This window comes from Alligator sinensis, unplaced genomic scaffold (genome assembly GCF_000455745.1).
Source record: "Alligator sinensis unplaced genomic scaffold, ASM45574v1 scaffold680_1, whole genome shotgun sequence".
NCBI lineage: Eukaryota > Metazoa > Chordata > Crocodylia > Alligatoridae > Alligator > Alligator sinensis.
This window is the reverse complement of record NW_005842508.1, coordinates 674146-691381: the sequence shown is the minus strand read 5'-3', so window position 1 is coordinate 691381 and position 17236 is coordinate 674146. Positions and strand designations below refer to the sequence as shown.

Sequence of the window (17236 nt, the reverse complement as noted above, 5' to 3'; positions counted from 1 at the left end):
TTACACACACACACACACACACACACACACACACACAGTATACATAGAAGAGGATACTGAAAGACATAAAATACAGATAAAAATGTTTAAAAAAAAATCATGACTCAAAAATAGGGACTGGAGTATAAAAGTTGCAGGTACTTGGTGCATGCCAACATTAGAGATAGGTAGTTCAAATCCCTCATTAAAACACAGCCTTAAAAACTGCATTTTCACTGTTCCACTTACTACTGCGTGACACAGGTATAATATCCCGAGTCCTCTTTTGCTGTTGGCAGAAACCAAAGAAATCTCCCAGAGGAATGTATCCGTGCTCCTTCATCTGCAGGAATGGTCTTGTTGCCTTCCATGTGATACCATTTAAATGTCAGACTATTTCGTTTAGGGCATTTTACAACAAAAGCCTCACCTTCCATTGCATCAACTGCACAAGGAGAAAAAGTTTTCAGTGTCAGTTAAATTAAAAATACCTAGTAAGTCTAGAGGTGAAATCTTGACCTCATTGAAATCAATGGGAGATTTCACATGGACTTGACTGAGGCCAGAATTTCAAACTGTAAGCATCCAACATTTTATATATTCAGTAGGAAACTGCAATAACATTTCAGAAGAGAAAGACTGACCACTGATAGTACATGTGTGTTGTTATACAAGTCAAGCCAGTTTTATACAAGAACTATGCTGGTTTAATGATTGGTAAAGTTTTGACCCAATTTGGTTAAAGTGGTGCAACTTGATTTGCAGCTACTTTTACATCATTTTAAACCTCGGCTATGTTAGCTGCATCAAGTTCAAACTAAATTGACATTCAACTTGATTTTAAGTGAATCAGCACACAGAACACTGCTTTGATTTCACAAGATGAGCTTTTAATTTTTTCAATAGTTGCAGTTTTTATGTGCAAACAAACCATTAGTAGTCAAAACCATTATTAGTCAAAATCCAAAATGGTAAGACAGTTCTATTACTTTACAAATATACAGAATACCCATTGTGTAAACTCTGTACTTCAAGTTCAGAGTGTATTTGCTATATGAGTGCAGTATGTTTGCTGTGAACTAGTTTACGTTGGATTTGTATTATACTAAAATGATAATAGCATATAATGGAGTCCAAGTAAATATTCTGTGGTTTTAATAGACCATACACACAAGGGAACTGAGTGAAGCTCTCATACTTATGTAACCCAGTAGACTTTCAGAAACTAATACAGGGATGAAATCAGCACCAACATAGTTCTTATTTCCTTCTAAATATTGCATATCTAGAAGTGACACATTCATAGAGCTAATAATTATTGTGCAAAGTAAGTCTGAAAACAAGTATTTTCAGAATGCTATAGTACAAGAAATAAAGCTGGAATTTTTTTACAAAATCATTTTCCACACTGATTTGCTGAACCAAACTGCATGGAAAAATCAGTCAGACCTTACTCTCCCTCATTTGTCATGGAAAATTTAAAAAGTCTTGGGTTCATCCTGGTGCAGAACAAAATCCACAGACAAAACCCCAATTTTTTTGTGAAACAATTTTTGTTTTCTGGTTACACTTATTAAAACTCCAGTTTGTAGCGTCTTTCTTGCTATATATTAACATTTTCTTTAATTGTATTACAGGCACAACTGAACATCAGGTTTATTACCATATTACTAGGACTGTTATTTCAGCATAGCTGTTTGTTATGCATATGGTGGCTGAAGTGTTTTAAATATGTTTGAGATTGTACTTTGTTATATTGCTATTAGCTGGATGCCCTTAATTACCACATAGGCAAGAGGCTCTGTAGGAAAACACAAACAAGTATACACAGAGTGCATCTACATGTGAAATTAAAGTGAAGCAATAAACATTGGAGCTTGTTTCTCCAAAGTTTATTGCTCCCAGGCACGCCATTTGAACATGTACCTGGGACTGCAGCATGTTGAGCCAGGTTGGAGCAGCCCCAGCTGGCAGGGGCCCTGAGGATCAGCTTGCCAGCTCAGAGCTGCTCCCCCAGCTCAGTGTGCTGTGGAAGGGCTGGTTGGGGCATTAGGGTGCTCAGGGCAGGGCAAGCCAGCAAGTAGCCCCCATACTGAAGCATCCTTGTGCACCAGCCAGCTGGGGCAGGGTTTACATATGCGCTGCTGTGGAGTAAAGAACTCCACAGCAGAATAGGGTTTGTATTTAAATATGTAAATACAAGTACTGTCCTGCTGCGGAGTTGATTAATTTACTTCAGCCTAATAGGGCGGCATGTGTAGATGCACATTTACTGCAGAGCTAATTAGTCAACTTTTCAGTAAATGTCTTGTGTAGATGCACACACAAAACACCTGGAACAAATCCCCAAAAGAGAGGAAAGTCTCTTTGAGGTTCTTGAGAAGAAAGAGAATAAGTAAGCCAGAAGGGTAGGAGAGGTGAAAAAAGAAACTGGTCAATAAAGAGAAGCAATGAAGGCAAACAGAAGAGAAATTAAGAGAGGGGCATGGTGGGTAGTTAAGGAAAACAAACAGAAAAATGAGACCAGAGAGGGGAAATTTGGAAGAGGGAAAAAACCACACTGAATCAGGTTTTTGAATGTTCAGTTCTACATGTTGATGACAAAGTTGTCACAGAAATGGAAACTGGATTATCAGATGTCTGGGTGCCTCACTGACATCCTGCCACACTTTTAGATTCTCTCATTCTTTGGAGTCTCAGACCAGCAGAGACTCCCTATACCTATAGGGGGTAAAAAGCACCCTGACTCCCTATACCTATAGGGGGTAAAAAGATTCCCTCCCTATAGGGGGTAAAAATCACCCTGTTCAAATTTGCAGATGACACTAAGATGTGGGGGAAGTGGGCACATTAGAAGGGAGGATTAGGTTGCAATTGGACCTAAACAGGTTACAGGGGTGGGTGAATGAGAACAGGATGGGTTTCAACACTGACAAATGCAAGTTACTGCACCTCGGGGGGGAAGAACCAGCAGCATACCTACAGGCTGGGGAACTCTCTTCTCATCAGTGCAGAGGCAGAAAAGGATCTTGGAATCATTATTGATGCCAAAATGAACATGGGCCGACAGTGTGGGGATGCGGTCAGGAAGGCCAACCGTACCTTTTCATGCATCCACAGATGCATCTCAAGCAAGTCCAAGGAGGTGATCCTCCCCCTCTATGTGACACTGGTCAGGCTGCAGTTGGAGTACTGCATCCAGTTCTGGGTGCTGCACTTCAGGAAGGATGTGGACAACATGGAGAGGGTCCAGAGGATGGCCACTCACATGATCGGGGTCAGCAGGGCAGGCCCTACGAGGAGAGGTTATGGGACCTGAACCTGTTCAGCCTCCACAAGAGAAGGCTGAGGGGGGGATCTAGTGGCCTGTTACAAACTAGTCAGAGGGGACCAGCAGGCATTGGGGGAGTCCCTGTTCCCCTGAGCACTACCAGGAGTGACTAGAAATAACGGTCACAAGCTGGCAGAGGGTAGATTCAGGCTAAACATCAGGAGGCACTACTTTACTGTCAGGGCGGCTAGGATCTGGAACCAACTTCCAAGAAAAGTGGTGTTGGCTCCTACCCTGGGGGTCTTTAAGAGGAGGCTAGATGAACAACTTGCCGGGGTCATTTGACCCCGGTACTCTTTCCTGCCATGGCAGGGGGTCGGACTTGATGATCTGCTCAGGTCCCTTCCAACCCTACTAACTATGAAACTACCTGAAGAAGGGTGACTGCACCCAAAAGCTTGCCAAGAACTTTTTTCCAACTACTCAGTTGGTCTAATAAAAGATATCACATATACTCAAAGAACCTTGCCTGGGTGCCAGATAAGCACCCAGATGCTGAAGTGACTAATTTAAGATAGACAACCAAGTCTTCAAATTATGGGCACACTGAAAAATGAAAAAGAATTGTCAGGCAGAAGGCTGGAAAAATTGACAAAGAAAGTACAACAAAAAATTAATAAAAAATAAAAAAGGGGGGGGGGGGGGGAAAAAGAAGAAGAAAAGTTAGCCAGATGAAAACAAGGAGTTACAAAGAAAAGCCCTCTATGATGGTTTCTGTTAGATTAGCAGTGCTCCTTCCCCACCAACCATTTTAAGTTGGAGGAGCAGCAACAGTGGTATTAGGAAGTGTGGGAATTGTCTGGCCTAAGGAGGAAATCATTGAAAAATAGAAAGTTTGCTAAACAAACAGAGGAGGATGAAAAATGTTATAAATAAGACAGAGGGCTAGATGAACATGAAAAAACCATTATTATTTCAAAAATTCAAGACAGTTTTGCAGAGCAGACTTAATTACATACCACCAAAATGTGACTTACATGATTCTGATGTGATGGAAACAGAGAGGAAGAAAATAGATAGCAAGATCAAGCATGGAATCCACGTCATATTTCTAAACGGTAGAAAGAAAGAATGTCTTCTTAAAGTACATTTTGACTACATCAGTAATATAACCCTATCGCTACTGCAAAGATAACAGTATACATCTTTTAACAGATAACAGTGATAAGCTGAATCACATGTGCTGATCTTTGGATAGAAGGGTATTTTTGACTTTAGGGCTTGCTATCTTAGCAAGGTACCATTTTTACTCAAATATAAGACAAGGTTCTCCCCCCACCCCCCCATCAATATGGAGTAAATAGTCTCCTTGTATTTGCATACAAGGAAACCTCACTAAATATATTTCTGTCATTAAACTGCTGCCAAAAGCAGCGTGTGCTCAGTAATGGAAACCAACTATAAAATTAATTAAATCCAGCCAACACTGAACATAACTAACACATGGCCCATATGGGACAAATATACTGATGAGAACTTGTGTGTGTGTGTGTGTGTGTGTGTGCGCGCGCGCGTGAGCGCCTACGCGCAGGTGCAAGTGCGGGTGCGTGAATGTGTGGCCTTTAAAAAAAATAGGGAGTTGTTCCCCAAGGAAGGAACAAGCATTGGACCAGGAGGTACTATGATACCAGGCTTGCACCAGAAAGGCCAGAGTAAGCCTTAATACCCTTCCCTTTGTGTCAAAAATGCTACTTTTGATCTTAGCTAAAAAGTCCAAGAGGCTGATGGCAGCCACAAGGATTGAGCAGTCTATCTGAATACGATACATGGTAGTGCCCATTGCACTCAATATCCCTCAGCATGACTCTTTTTTCAAGTCATGGTGAGCCACTGCATAGAATATATTTTGGTTTTCTTTTTCAAGTCATTGTGAGGCACTGCATAGGCTTCCTCTTCACTCCCAAAGCCAAGCTGCACCTTTCCTTCCCATTTCCAATAAGTCTTGTTTTTTAACCTGCCTTAAGTGTCTGGCAAACATCACTGAAGGGAGCCCCAAACAGTTTTCCCAGAATCTCTCTGTTGCTCTCAGTCTCCTGCATATGATTAGTGTGGCCCTGCCCTCCATGAAATGGAGCTATACCAGGTTGCCCTGCACCTCATCTGCATAGGATACCAGGACTCATAACAAGAACATGATAGAACAGTGGGCAGTGGGGTTCTGCAGGGCTCGGTCCTCGGGCCCGCACTGTTCAACATCTTCATCAGCGACTTGGACAAGGGGGTGAAAAGCACCCTGTTCAAATTCGCAGATGACACTAAAATGTGGGGGGAAGTGGGCATGCTAGAAGGGTGGAATAGGCTGCAATTGGACCTAGACAGGTTACAGGGGTGGGCGGATGAGAACAGGATGGGTTTCAACACTGAAAAGTACAAGGTGCTGCACCTGGGGAGGAAGAACCAGCAGCAGACCTACAGGCTGGGGAACTCCCTTCTCGTCAGTGCAGAGGCAGAAAAGGATCTTGGAGTCATTATTGATGCCAAAATGAACATGGGCTGATGGTGTGGGGACACGGTCAGGAAGGCCAACTGTACCTTTTCATGCATCCACACACATGCATCTCAAGCAAGTCCAAGGAGGTGATCCTCCCCCTCTATGTGACACTGGTCAGGCTGCAGTTGGAGTACTGCGTCCAGTTCTGGGCGCCGCACTTCAGGAGGGATGTGGACAACATGGAGAGAGTCCAGAGGAGGGCCACTCGAATGATCAGGGGTTAACAGGGCAGGCCCTACAAGGAGAGGCTATGGAACCTGAATATGTTCAGCCTCCACAAGAAAAGGCTGGGAGGGGATCTGGTGGCCATTTACAAACTAGTCAGGGGGGACCAACAGGCTTTGGAAGAGTCCCTGTTCTCCCAAGCACTACCAGGAGTGACAAGAAATAATGGTCACAAGCTGGAAGAGGGTAGATTCAGGCTAGATATCAGGAGGCACTACTTCACTGTCATGGCGGCTTAGATTTTGCAACCAAGTTCAAGAGAAGTGGTAATGGCTCCTACCCTGGGGGTCTTTAAAAGGAGGCTGGATGAACACCTTGCCGGGGTTGTTTGACCCCAGTACTCTTTCCTGCCATGGAAGGGGGTCAGACTTGATGATCTGCTCAGGTCCCTTCCAGCGCTACCAACTATGAAACTATGAAACACCCAGTTCCAGTCAGAAGTGGGGGATAATTAGCATGTGGATCCTTTGTGAGAGGTATAGGGAATACTCACATAGACTGGGAGTATCTACATGTGCTATTAATACAGAGCTATAAATTTTGACACATATTGTGCTGGCATTTATTGCTCCTGGACACTGTGGCAGAGGGTCCAGAGGGGTCAGCCAGCCAGCCCAAGGTTGTTCTGACCCTGCTCAACATATTGCAGAGGGGCTGAATGGGGCACAAGGGTGCTCCAGTGAGGGACTAGCCAGCAGGCATCCCCTGCACTGAAGCACCCTCATGCCCCAGCCAGTTGCATCAGTGTCTACATGTGCACTGGTGCAGAGTAAAAAACTCCACAGCAGGTACTCAAGTACTACCCTGCCACAGAGTTAATTTGTTTCTTGCAGCCTAATAGAGCCACACATGTAGATGTGAGATATTTACTGCACAGCTAATTAGTTTACTCCACAGTAAACATCTCAGGTAGACGCACCCATGGAGCAGTGCTGAGCTGTGGGGTCATCATGGCTTAAAATGCTGTCTCTGCTGGGGCCCAGTCCAATTAACTATATGGTAAATCATGAGCCTTTTGGCTTTGGATTAATATCATGCTTAGTTTGTATTAGATGCAGAAGTGCTGCTTAAAAGTGTTTTTACGGACTTTGCTAAAACTTGCAGCAGTTTCTAAAAAGATAAAATGCATCACTTCTGAACTAAATAAATCTATGGGTACCTCTAGTAATTTCCCTATGTGCAAGTTACTATAGATATGTTTATTTCTAGGTCAGTTTTATCAAATTTGCTTCTCATTTTCTAGTGCTCAGGCAGAGCAGAATCTGACAGTAAGGAAGGAGAGAAGGGGCTCCTAGAGAATTAAATTGAGGGGTTGAGGGGGCTACCAGACCCACAGATTTATTCTCCCTGCTGTAGCAGTGGGAAGGGGACAAATTGAAGGCAAATCTCCAATAGTTAAAGTCTATACCTGGAAAATTATAACAAATTTATAACATTTTCCATATATAGAATCTAATTATTAGGGTGGTCATTTTATAATCAGATGTGTCTTATATTCAAGTAAATGAGATAATAGTTAAAGTTACGCTGTCACTACGATTATAGGTAGCCTTAGATTCACAAAAAATTATCATGACATTGCTCACAGCTAAATGGCACTTTCTTGTTAGAAGCCTGAACAAAGTCAATTAAACCATTCTTGGCTTGCATTATATACACACATGGCAAAAAATGGACAATTCATCAAACAAAAGGGGATTGATAATGACTACTAAGTATTCATGAGTGACTAGTTATCACCAGTAGCTAGCCATATTTTCAGTTTTTCAAGAGAAAATTAGTGGCGTATGCATAATCAGTAATCATTGCCTTCCTAGATTTACTATGTAATCACAAGACACACCAACAAAAATATTCTTGACACAGTATATCAAGAAAACAGAGTATGTTGTGGTTATACAAAACCACAGAAAATAGCAATACAGGACTGCTCTCTTTCAAAGGTTATTAGAGTCCAATCAGTTGTATAGGACCTTTGAGGAGCTGCAGGTGGTCAGAGAAGTAGCACGCTTTGAAGTAAAAGCTGCAGCAAACAGCTGAGCTGCTTGTTCTGCTGTGAATTAAGCAGGTTGCAAAATTCCCAGATATGACTGATCTGAGTTCTAGTGTACCTTTTTAATATGATGGATTCTCAGTAGCAAATTCTATAGATATTTACTATGCATGCCATTTTATAAACCAAATAATTATTATTTAAACCAATGACTAACTAGCCAAAATGTTTCCTATAGAAACCAACAGGACTCCCACCAGGACTGAGGTGGACTGGTGAATAAGGCAAAATGGCTACTTATCCTCAGAATGAATTAACCATGTCTTACTGAGTCCACACACACACGCATGCAGAGGATTCTAATGTAGGCCCATATTTTGCCTCTCCACCTATACGCATTGTGTTAAAAAATGTTTGTGTTCCTAAAGGAAGGTTTCATTCATGTTCTCACAGGATTAATGCCTTTAATGGGACTCAGCAACCCCATGAAGGCAGGGATGAAATAGACAGCAGCAAAAGAGAGAAACCAAGGTACTCTCTGAATGAACTGAGATTGACGTACATAGAAATACAATGGTCCTGTTATATGCCAGGAGATTTTGTGCTTAACTGTATGTGTCTATGCAAGAGCTAATTTACTGCATAATACAGGCGCACATCTACAAGTGCACACCCTTACTGCACAGTAAAAATGGCTAATTGCACCTAAAGTTGATACCTGCAAATGCAGGTATCAAATTTAAGTGTGATTAGTTAATGCACAGTAACGCACATGTAGATACAACCCAGCACTAACTTTAGTGCCAGGTCTGCCCAGCCACTAGAGGGCCAGCCTGAGCCCAGCCCCAGGGCTCCTGGCTGGCCACGTCTCCTGCTCCAAGGCTGGGCTGCTCTCTAGCAGCCTCTAGCTCCTGGGTATAAAAGCCTGCAGCCATTTTATGCCTTGGGGCACACACACCAGGAGCCTGTTGTGTGTCTAGGAGCCCAGCAGTCATCGTGTGTCTCCCTGGACAGGCCACAGGCTGCCTCTGCCTGTCCTGCCCCCTCTGCAGAGCTGCTGCTTGGCCACAGGTGAGTGTTGCAAAGGGCTACAACCTGCTCCACCCTCTGCCAGCCCTGAAATCTCCCCAGGGCTGCTGGCTGGCTGTCTCTGGCAGCAGAGCCATCACCTACTCTGTGGTGCTGCTCAGCCCCAGCAGTGTCTCTTTGCAGGTGCTGTTGTGAAGTGCCTCTGCCATGTAGCTCCCAATCCCTGGCTGTGCCCCTCTGCTGAGTGCTCTGGAGCACTGTCTAGGGCTGGTGACACTCAGACAGCTACACAGGGGCTGCACAGGGGCCCAGAGAACCAGCGCCAGATGAGAATGTCATTTTTGTCATCCTCCCCATTGAGCTCTGGCCCCGCCCACATGTGCATGTCCATACCGACTGCCGGGTCCCCCAGCTGGAACTGCAAGGAGGTTGGCCACCTTGTGGCACTCTGGGGCCATGCCAATATGCAGAGGCAGTTTGCGCGGGGTGGGCATTCGAATTCCAACATTTATGGGGCCCTGGCAAGCGGCATGCATGAGCGAGGGTACTCCCAGTTGGTGCAGCAATGTCACATTAAGGTCAAGGCCTTGTGAGCATGGTGGATTGCCATGACTGGCCACAGTCATCAGTCTGGTCATGCCCATAAAACCACAGCCTTTATGCAGGAGCTGACCCATATTTTGGCACCCCAGGACCCAGGCCACACCCCTGCAAGTGTCACCATCAAGGGCAGCCTGGCCGAGTCCTCACCCTGCCCTGACCCCTCCAGTGACATGTCACTGGACGAGGGGCCCTCAGGCCTCAGCACCCTGCCCCATCCTCCTCCCTGGCTACTACATCCACTGGGAGCTTAGGGAGCTCTGGCCAGCCGCTGCCTTGCCCTCAGTGCAGCCCCACCCCACAAAAACCAACTGGCTATATCACCATAGGCCACCAGCAGTGCCAGCTACTCCCTGGGTGGGGCCTGGACAGAAACTGGCCCCAGTGCTGGATTACGATATGCTGAGGCCCTAAGATATGTCCATCTTAAGAGGCCCCATATGATAAAAAATAATACACAAAAGCCACAAAAATGGATTTTCATGACATTTTTAAATGAATTATTGTTATTTCTGCACAAATTTATGAACTCAATATGAATAATAACTGTAGAGCCATATATATGTATATTTTTGTTATAGTAGAACAAAAATGTCCATCTTTTTGTCTTATTTAGCGGCCCCTCATATTGTGAGCCCCTAAGCTGTAGCTTAAGTAGTTTAAGCCTAAATCCAGCACTGGCTGGCCCACCATACATCTCAGGATGTGGACAATGGGTGCAGCTGGACATGATCGCCAACAGGGAGGCCCACAGCAAGCCACTAGTCATGCCAGCCCTGGACATGTGGTAAGTCCCACACTGGAGGAGGGCCCTCCCAGTCTCCACCCCTGGCCCTGCCCCCAGTGATGGCTCCTGGCCCTGCCCCTGACCACCTGCACTCCCCTGGCACCGAGTTCCTCCCCTACAGCATGCAGGGAGGCAGGACACAGTTCAGAACTTTATTCAGCAGCCTGTGTTCCCACAACTGGGTGGGCACGGGCCTCTCACCCCCTGAGGAAGGTGTCGATGCTGGCAGCTACGTCCTCCTCAGCAGTGGGGAGCAGGGATGTATAGTACTGCCATAGGTAGCCCTCCAGATGGCAGCAGAGGTTGCAGGGAAGCCCAGGCTTTCCCCCCACGCTGTCATAGATCAGGGTCCTGAACCAAGAGTGTAGGTGTGCCCAGGGCACCAAGAGGAGCAGCAGCAGCAGGGCGCAGTGGCTTGGGTACCCCTCAGCCTACACAAACAGCTCATCATGCACCACCCAGAAGATACACATCAGGGGCATGCTCAGGGCACAGTGGCAACATGGCAAGGGGCTGGCCCACATAGGGAAGGTGGGGGCACAGCTGGCCCCTCACCCCAGATGTCCAGGAGCCCCACATGCCCTGAGCCTGGGCACCATGGGCTGGGCAACAGCATGGCAGAGCAGTTGGCCTGCAGGGAGTTGGGGAAGGAGCAGGGTCTGAAGCCGCATCCATGCCTCCCAGTGCCCAGCCCCTGCCCATGGCTCCACAGGGCACCTATGTCCTGCCTGCTGTCCCACAGCAGGCCCCTGCCTGGCCCTCAAAGGAACTCCTTGGGTGCCTCCTGCCTGCCAGACCCCCTGACTTGGCCCCAAAATATTGTAAATTGTGTTTTCCTTTTGTAAATAGTGTTTTCCATGTCTAAGTGGATTCTTTATTGTTGGTTGGTGGGGAGGGTGGTGGAAGGGCTCTGTTGGTTGAGGAGGACAGGGGTTCTGTTTGTTGAGGGGGAGGGAGGAGGGATGGGGGTGGGGGTTGTGAGGGTAATTACTTTTTTTGTTTCACCCATGTGCATGTCCTGAGAGTGGTGCTGTGGGTGAGCAGAATTTAGGGGATGTGTGGGCAGCAGGGCAGGCAGGCTAGAGCAGGGAGCTCAGGACCTCCCACAGCCAGTACCCTGGCCCCTGCTGGTGGGTGTGCAGCTCTCCTGGGGCCAGCAGGCCAGCATCATGGCCAGCAATAGTGCAGGGTGCTGGTCATAGCTGACAGGGACCCAGCTGGAACAGTGGGGTGCTAGGCATTGCTGGCAGGGGTAGGGGCAGGAGCTGGAGCAGCCACGGCGTGGGGATGCATGGTGGGCAAGGAGGGAGCTGCTGCATGGATGCATGGGCAGGGAAGGGGCTGGCCAGGGATCAAAGTTTCCCAGGTGGTTACCAAGTGCTGACAGCCATGCGGCTGGAAGCTGGAGCTCCCCCCCTGGCCCCAGAAGGACACAGCAAGACCGTAGGGAATAGCACTAACTTTAGTGCCAGTTGCCTATACGGGTAGACACCTGCCAAAAACTCAGTTATTGTGCATTAAGCTAACATTCAGTAACTTTAATTGTGACTTACTGCATGTGTAGACATGCCCACTGAGATGCAATTTCTGCTGTAATTCCTATAAATAGGAACATCCAGAAATAGGCTGAGAAGGAGCAACCTTTTACCTCCCCTGTTGAATCTGGATCACTGGGTGGCCAAGAGTGCAAGAGCTATGGAGCCAAGAGAAGAACCAAAAAAGGACCCTGTCTTTCTAGTCTACGGCACTCTGCAAGGGGAAGACTTGAGCTCTGGTCTGTATTCCTGGATCCCTTTATACAGTCAACATCAGGTGGCTGTTTATTAATTAAAAAGAAATAAACCTAGCACCAAGGGCTTAAATCAATTTTACATATACCCATAGCCCAAAATGGATTGCAACCTAAGCTACTCTAATTTGGGGTTTTTTTAATCGAAGTCTATGAAACAAAACAATATTTCCCCGCCCCCCCCCCAAAAAAAAAAGTCTGCCCGGACCTCTCAGAGACAGTTTAGATCAGTGGTGCTCAGCATTTCTGTCTGGGTGGGCATGGTGGGGCCCCATCTGGCCACACAGAAAAAGGAGGAGGGCAGCCCAACCCCAATCTAGCCATGTGTGGGAAGGTGGTTTGGCTTGGCCCCAACCTGGCCCCCTGGGAGAAAGGGGCATGACCCAGCCCTAATCTAGCCCAATTTGGGGAGAGGAAGGAGGTGTGGCCTTTATCTTCTTTATCTAAACCAGGGCTGTCCAACTTCTGGCCTGCAAGATACAGCTTTCAGGTTCTGCAGGCTGACAGGCTGCCCCACTGCTCCTCTGCTGCTCCAGTGGCTAGGGTCTCTGGGGCAGGGCAGCACAGTGGGAGATGGCCCATTGAGTTTCTGCCCATATGGCTGTGGGGACAGGAAGCAGGATCACGCTCCTCGCACAGGAGCAGTTGGGCTGGAGGAGCTTGAGCTGTTCATGAAGTGGGGATCTGGGCAGCCCACACAGCATGCAGCCTAAGGTCTACGACCAGTGCCGTATGCAGCCCCAGGCTGACTTGAAGTTGGACAACTCTGATCTATACCATAAACATCAAGGGTTGAGGCTGGTTTTGGTTTTAGATCTTAGTTTGGTTTAAACCTTGTTTCACCTTGATAATTCAGGGGATTAATAATGGGAGGTAGAGTTTACCACAAGATGAAATGCAATGCATGACCTGGACACTGCTAACACATGATAGGTGAAAGGTAATTTCACTCCACTTTGATAGCAACTGAAACAGTTTGGTGTATTTGCACCATTTGTGGATTTTTCTTACATAGAGAAATATGGCTCCATACATTAGTCATTAGTTGCTTATCCTTAAAGGGAGCCCAAAGCTGTGACTTCAGCTCATGTATACAAGCCTGAGCTAGCTTTAAATTAGCAAGTTTGGGTACTGCAGGCAGTGCACCTATTTTAGCCCAAGTTCAGCATGGGCTAATCACCTAAGTGTTTATCTTACTTTTCAGGGGAGGTGGGGGATGGATGTAGTTATCATGAGTGCTATGTTACTCAGCAACACTGCCAGGAAAAGTAACTAGAGCTAGCTTGAAACTAGCTCTCACAGGTCACTAGCTGCAGCATAAAGATACTCTAAGTTAGATCACTAATTCTTAATTAGGGTGTTGGGAGATCCTGGCTGACCCAATGCCCAGCCCCTCTACAAGGAGGTAAGCACTACAATAAATTAGTTTTTGAAATGGGGTGTCACTCAATTCACAAAAGTTAGAGAGTCAACTTGCCTCAAGTCTAACGAAGAGTGCCTTCAGTTTAAAAAGGTTGAGAACAACTAGTCCACATCAATAAAGAACACCTCTCACCTAGGCTACTAAGCACATTTGTGTTAAAAAGACCTGATATCGTTGGTTTTGTGAAATTATTGATTCTGATTCCACAATGTATTGATCCCAATGCATGTGTGCAAATGATTATACATACACAAATTGTTTCACTGCTTATTCTAGAGCAGTGGTTTTCAACCTTCTTTCATTTGTGGATGCCTAAAAAAATTTAAATAGAAGCACAGACCCCTTTGAATTGTAAGGGTAGGTATTCACATACTGTTGACTGATCATAGTGATCTTTTGCAGACCCCCTTAGACATAGTCTGTGGACCCTCAGGGGTCCATGGACCACAGGCTGAAAACCACTGTTCTAGAGATACTTTGTATGGTTATATCTAACCAAGATGACAAGAAGTAGGAGAAGCAATCAACATTTAAGAACTGCATATGTCTACTGGGATGTAGTAGACTGAGCGCACTCAACCTCTCTCTCCATTTTCTTTCCTTTCATTTCATTCGGCAGCTGTATTTTGGAGCAAGATTTTTTTGTGCGATATGGCAGCAGCAAGACGGCTAGTACATGTATAACCAATAGCAATTTCTGTTCTAGAAGACAATTTTTGAAGATTATTGAAAAATCACAAGCCATCATAGCTCTCTCCATGTTCGAGAGTACTATCCATTAACTAAAGAATCCAAGCTTTCATTTTAAAAATAGGATTCTTTTGTCCCTTTATATTCTCAAAATATATATTTTTATATAAAACCTATGGGTGGTCCAGACAAGCAGGAACATGCATTTTGCAGAACCTCAAAGACTGTTGAGATTCTGCAAAATGTACATGGCACCTGTCAAAAGGTTCTCTGTGCTGCGTATTTGTAGTGCAAAGCCAAATGTGATATTGGGAAATCCTGGTATCTAAAAAAAAGCCCCCCCAAAAAGCAGGGTGGCACACATGGATATAGCATGCATAGCCCAAAACCACAGCCTGGCCAGCCAGAGCTAGGCTCCAGCTGCCGACCAGACTCTGCAGGCCCAGATTGCCACTGCTTGAAGGCCCAGAAGGCCTCTGGGACCCCAAGTAAGGCTGCTGTGGCCAGCCCAGGTGCTGGACCCAGCTTCTCCTACCCTACCCAGGGCAACTTGCTGTGTGCTCATGTGTGCATGCTGGGGCATTCCCTAGGGACAAGGAACAGTAACACAACTATGCACCACTGCTGTTTGTCCCCAGGTAAATGCATATGCACACTTGTGGGAATGTGTCCGATGAGTTTGCCTTGCAAAAAATATTGCCTCTGGACAGGCAATGTTGTAACAGCAACAGGGTTCACTTCAGCAGCCCTTGGTTACTACACAGGGTGAGTTTTACCTCAGAGCTCCCTTCACACCCATATTATTAAAATGAAAAATAACCTAATATAATGTCATCTGGCCAAACTAATCCATGCACGGACTCACAGGAATGGGTTTACCATTATCTGACTTAATTTATGCATGGGCTACAACTTAGAACTGGCATGCTACCTGTATTAAGTTCTGCATGGCCTCACAAGATCCAGGAGCTATGCCTCTATCTTCCCAGCAAACCCCTTGTTCCATGAGGGTCTTGCTCTGTGTCTAATGCAGACCAGCAGACTGGGTGACAGATAGCAACATGGCATGTGCAAATTCTTCCCAGAAAAATCTAGCCATTGCATTCTTATTTTTATCCGCACTGTACTACCATTTTAAAACTTGCCACATGTGCCTTGGCAGCAATTTTCAGTAGAGCATTAATTCATGTACACAGCGTGTTGACTAGAATTAAAGAAGAATGATTTCTGAACATAGTGTTGCTAAAAAAAATAATTCTGTTCCCATTATCCATTGAAGTCAATGGCAAATCTCCAAATTCCCTCAGTATAAGATGGGCTAGGGATTAATCTTTCCAGCCCTCAAAGACAGTATGGGGCCTGATAGCTTATGCAACCATTCGCATTGTCCAAAGCAAAGATAAACAGGATGCCTTCAGTACTTATTGTTTTGATCTAGTAGTATGTTATACCCATTTGACGCAAATGAAAATACATGTACAAGACATGAGGTGGTTGCAGTAAATGCCAAATGATAAACTAAGGGAACCGGCAAGTAGCTCCAGCAATTTGACTGGGAGCAGCTGCAGTCTTCTTCTGGCCAGTCAAACATTTGTGAAAAACTCCTAAAACAGAGTGAGCCTAGGCTAAATGATTTATGGAAACACATACATTTATGGAGGAGACAGAGGCTTAACAACCAGGTTCTGTCCCTTGGGCAGCAGTAGTGGCTGGGCTGCCAGCACCTGCAGCCACAGCTTTTCTTCTGCCTCTACTAATTGGGCACCCAGGGCTGATGTACTAGTTGCCCACCTCTAGTTCTGCTACTAGTTGGAGAAACTCTCCCACTACAATGTTTGAAAATTTATTTTAAATTTACAATTTATAAAGCCTGCCTAATGATAAAACTACCTGCAATTTCCTGGAAAATGCGATTAGGTTTATTTTCATATTTGACCAAAAATGAAAATTTTCCACATAGAATATTTTTCCCTGTAGTTCTACCATTTGGCCTCATTTTTCCACTGAATCTAGTAATAAGTTTCAGGTCTCAAGAAATAGGTATATCTCTATGGGCTCATTCTCCAAACATTTACCAAGGAACTCAAGTACTCTCAAACATTGGACCTAATATAATATGGCATATTTTGCTGACTAATACAAATATATGCTGAATAAATACAATAATGTAAGGTGCTGAGTGGCTGCAAATCACTGATTTCAAATGAAGTAGAGACAGCTTAGAATGTCAGTGTGCGGGCCGGGAGCGGTCCGAGGCCCTCAGGGGCATGCAGCACAGGCTGTGGCCAGCAGCCCTGGCACGCGGGTCGGGGAATACAGGCCGGCGGACTAGAATTAGGCACGGACGCTTAGCGGTTGATTAAAGATTATTTTACTTACACCGAAGATGGTCACGGTGCAGGCAGGAAAACTTGCTTGAGTTGCAGTTACAGACAGAAAAGAAGAGAGGCGGACAAGAGTTCCTTCCACGTGAACCTCTAGCCCAATCCGGTTGAAGGCTCTAAACACGCGAGCCCGTCGTGTCAACCGAAGAAAACAACTCGGAGAAAAGAGCTCTGGATACACTCACACGAAGTTTGCTAGGCTCCGTGGTGTGCGGGCCGGGAGCGACCCGAGCCCTTTTTCGTGCTGCATGCGGGCTGTGGCCAGCAACCCGGGCACGCTGGATCGGAGAGGGAGGGCGACGAGCTGGAATTAGGCACAAACGCTTAGCGGTAGATTTAAAGATTGTTTACTTACACCGAGATGGCAGTGGTGTAGGCTGGAAAACTTGCTTGAGTTGCGGTTACAGACACAGACAACATGGACGGTCACGTGGAGTTTGCTAGGCTCCATGGAACAGAGCTCCGGATGCTCTGGGTGAACGCGCCACCAAAATCGGAATCGGAGATACGTCTTA

General features: G+C 45.9%; 1 protein-coding gene across 5 annotated transcripts in view; it reads right to left on the bottom strand.

Moving 5' to 3' along the window:
- The window catches only part of IL1RL1 (interleukin 1 receptor like 1), a 61780-nt gene that overhangs the window by 41017 nt on the left and 3527 nt on the right, over positions 1-17236 (bottom strand). For all 5 annotated transcript variants that reach the window (XM_025213169.1, XM_025213171.1, XM_025213168.1 and 2 more), the window contains exons 2-3: positions 4288-4361; positions 229-424 (exon numbers count right to left, since the gene is read on the bottom strand). In XM_025213169.1, the coding sequence (XP_025068954.1) occupies positions 229-424; positions 4288-4357 (266 nt within the window). In that variant the 5' untranslated portion in view covers positions 4358-4361. The remainder of the gene's footprint in view (positions 1-228; positions 425-4287; positions 4362-17236) is intronic.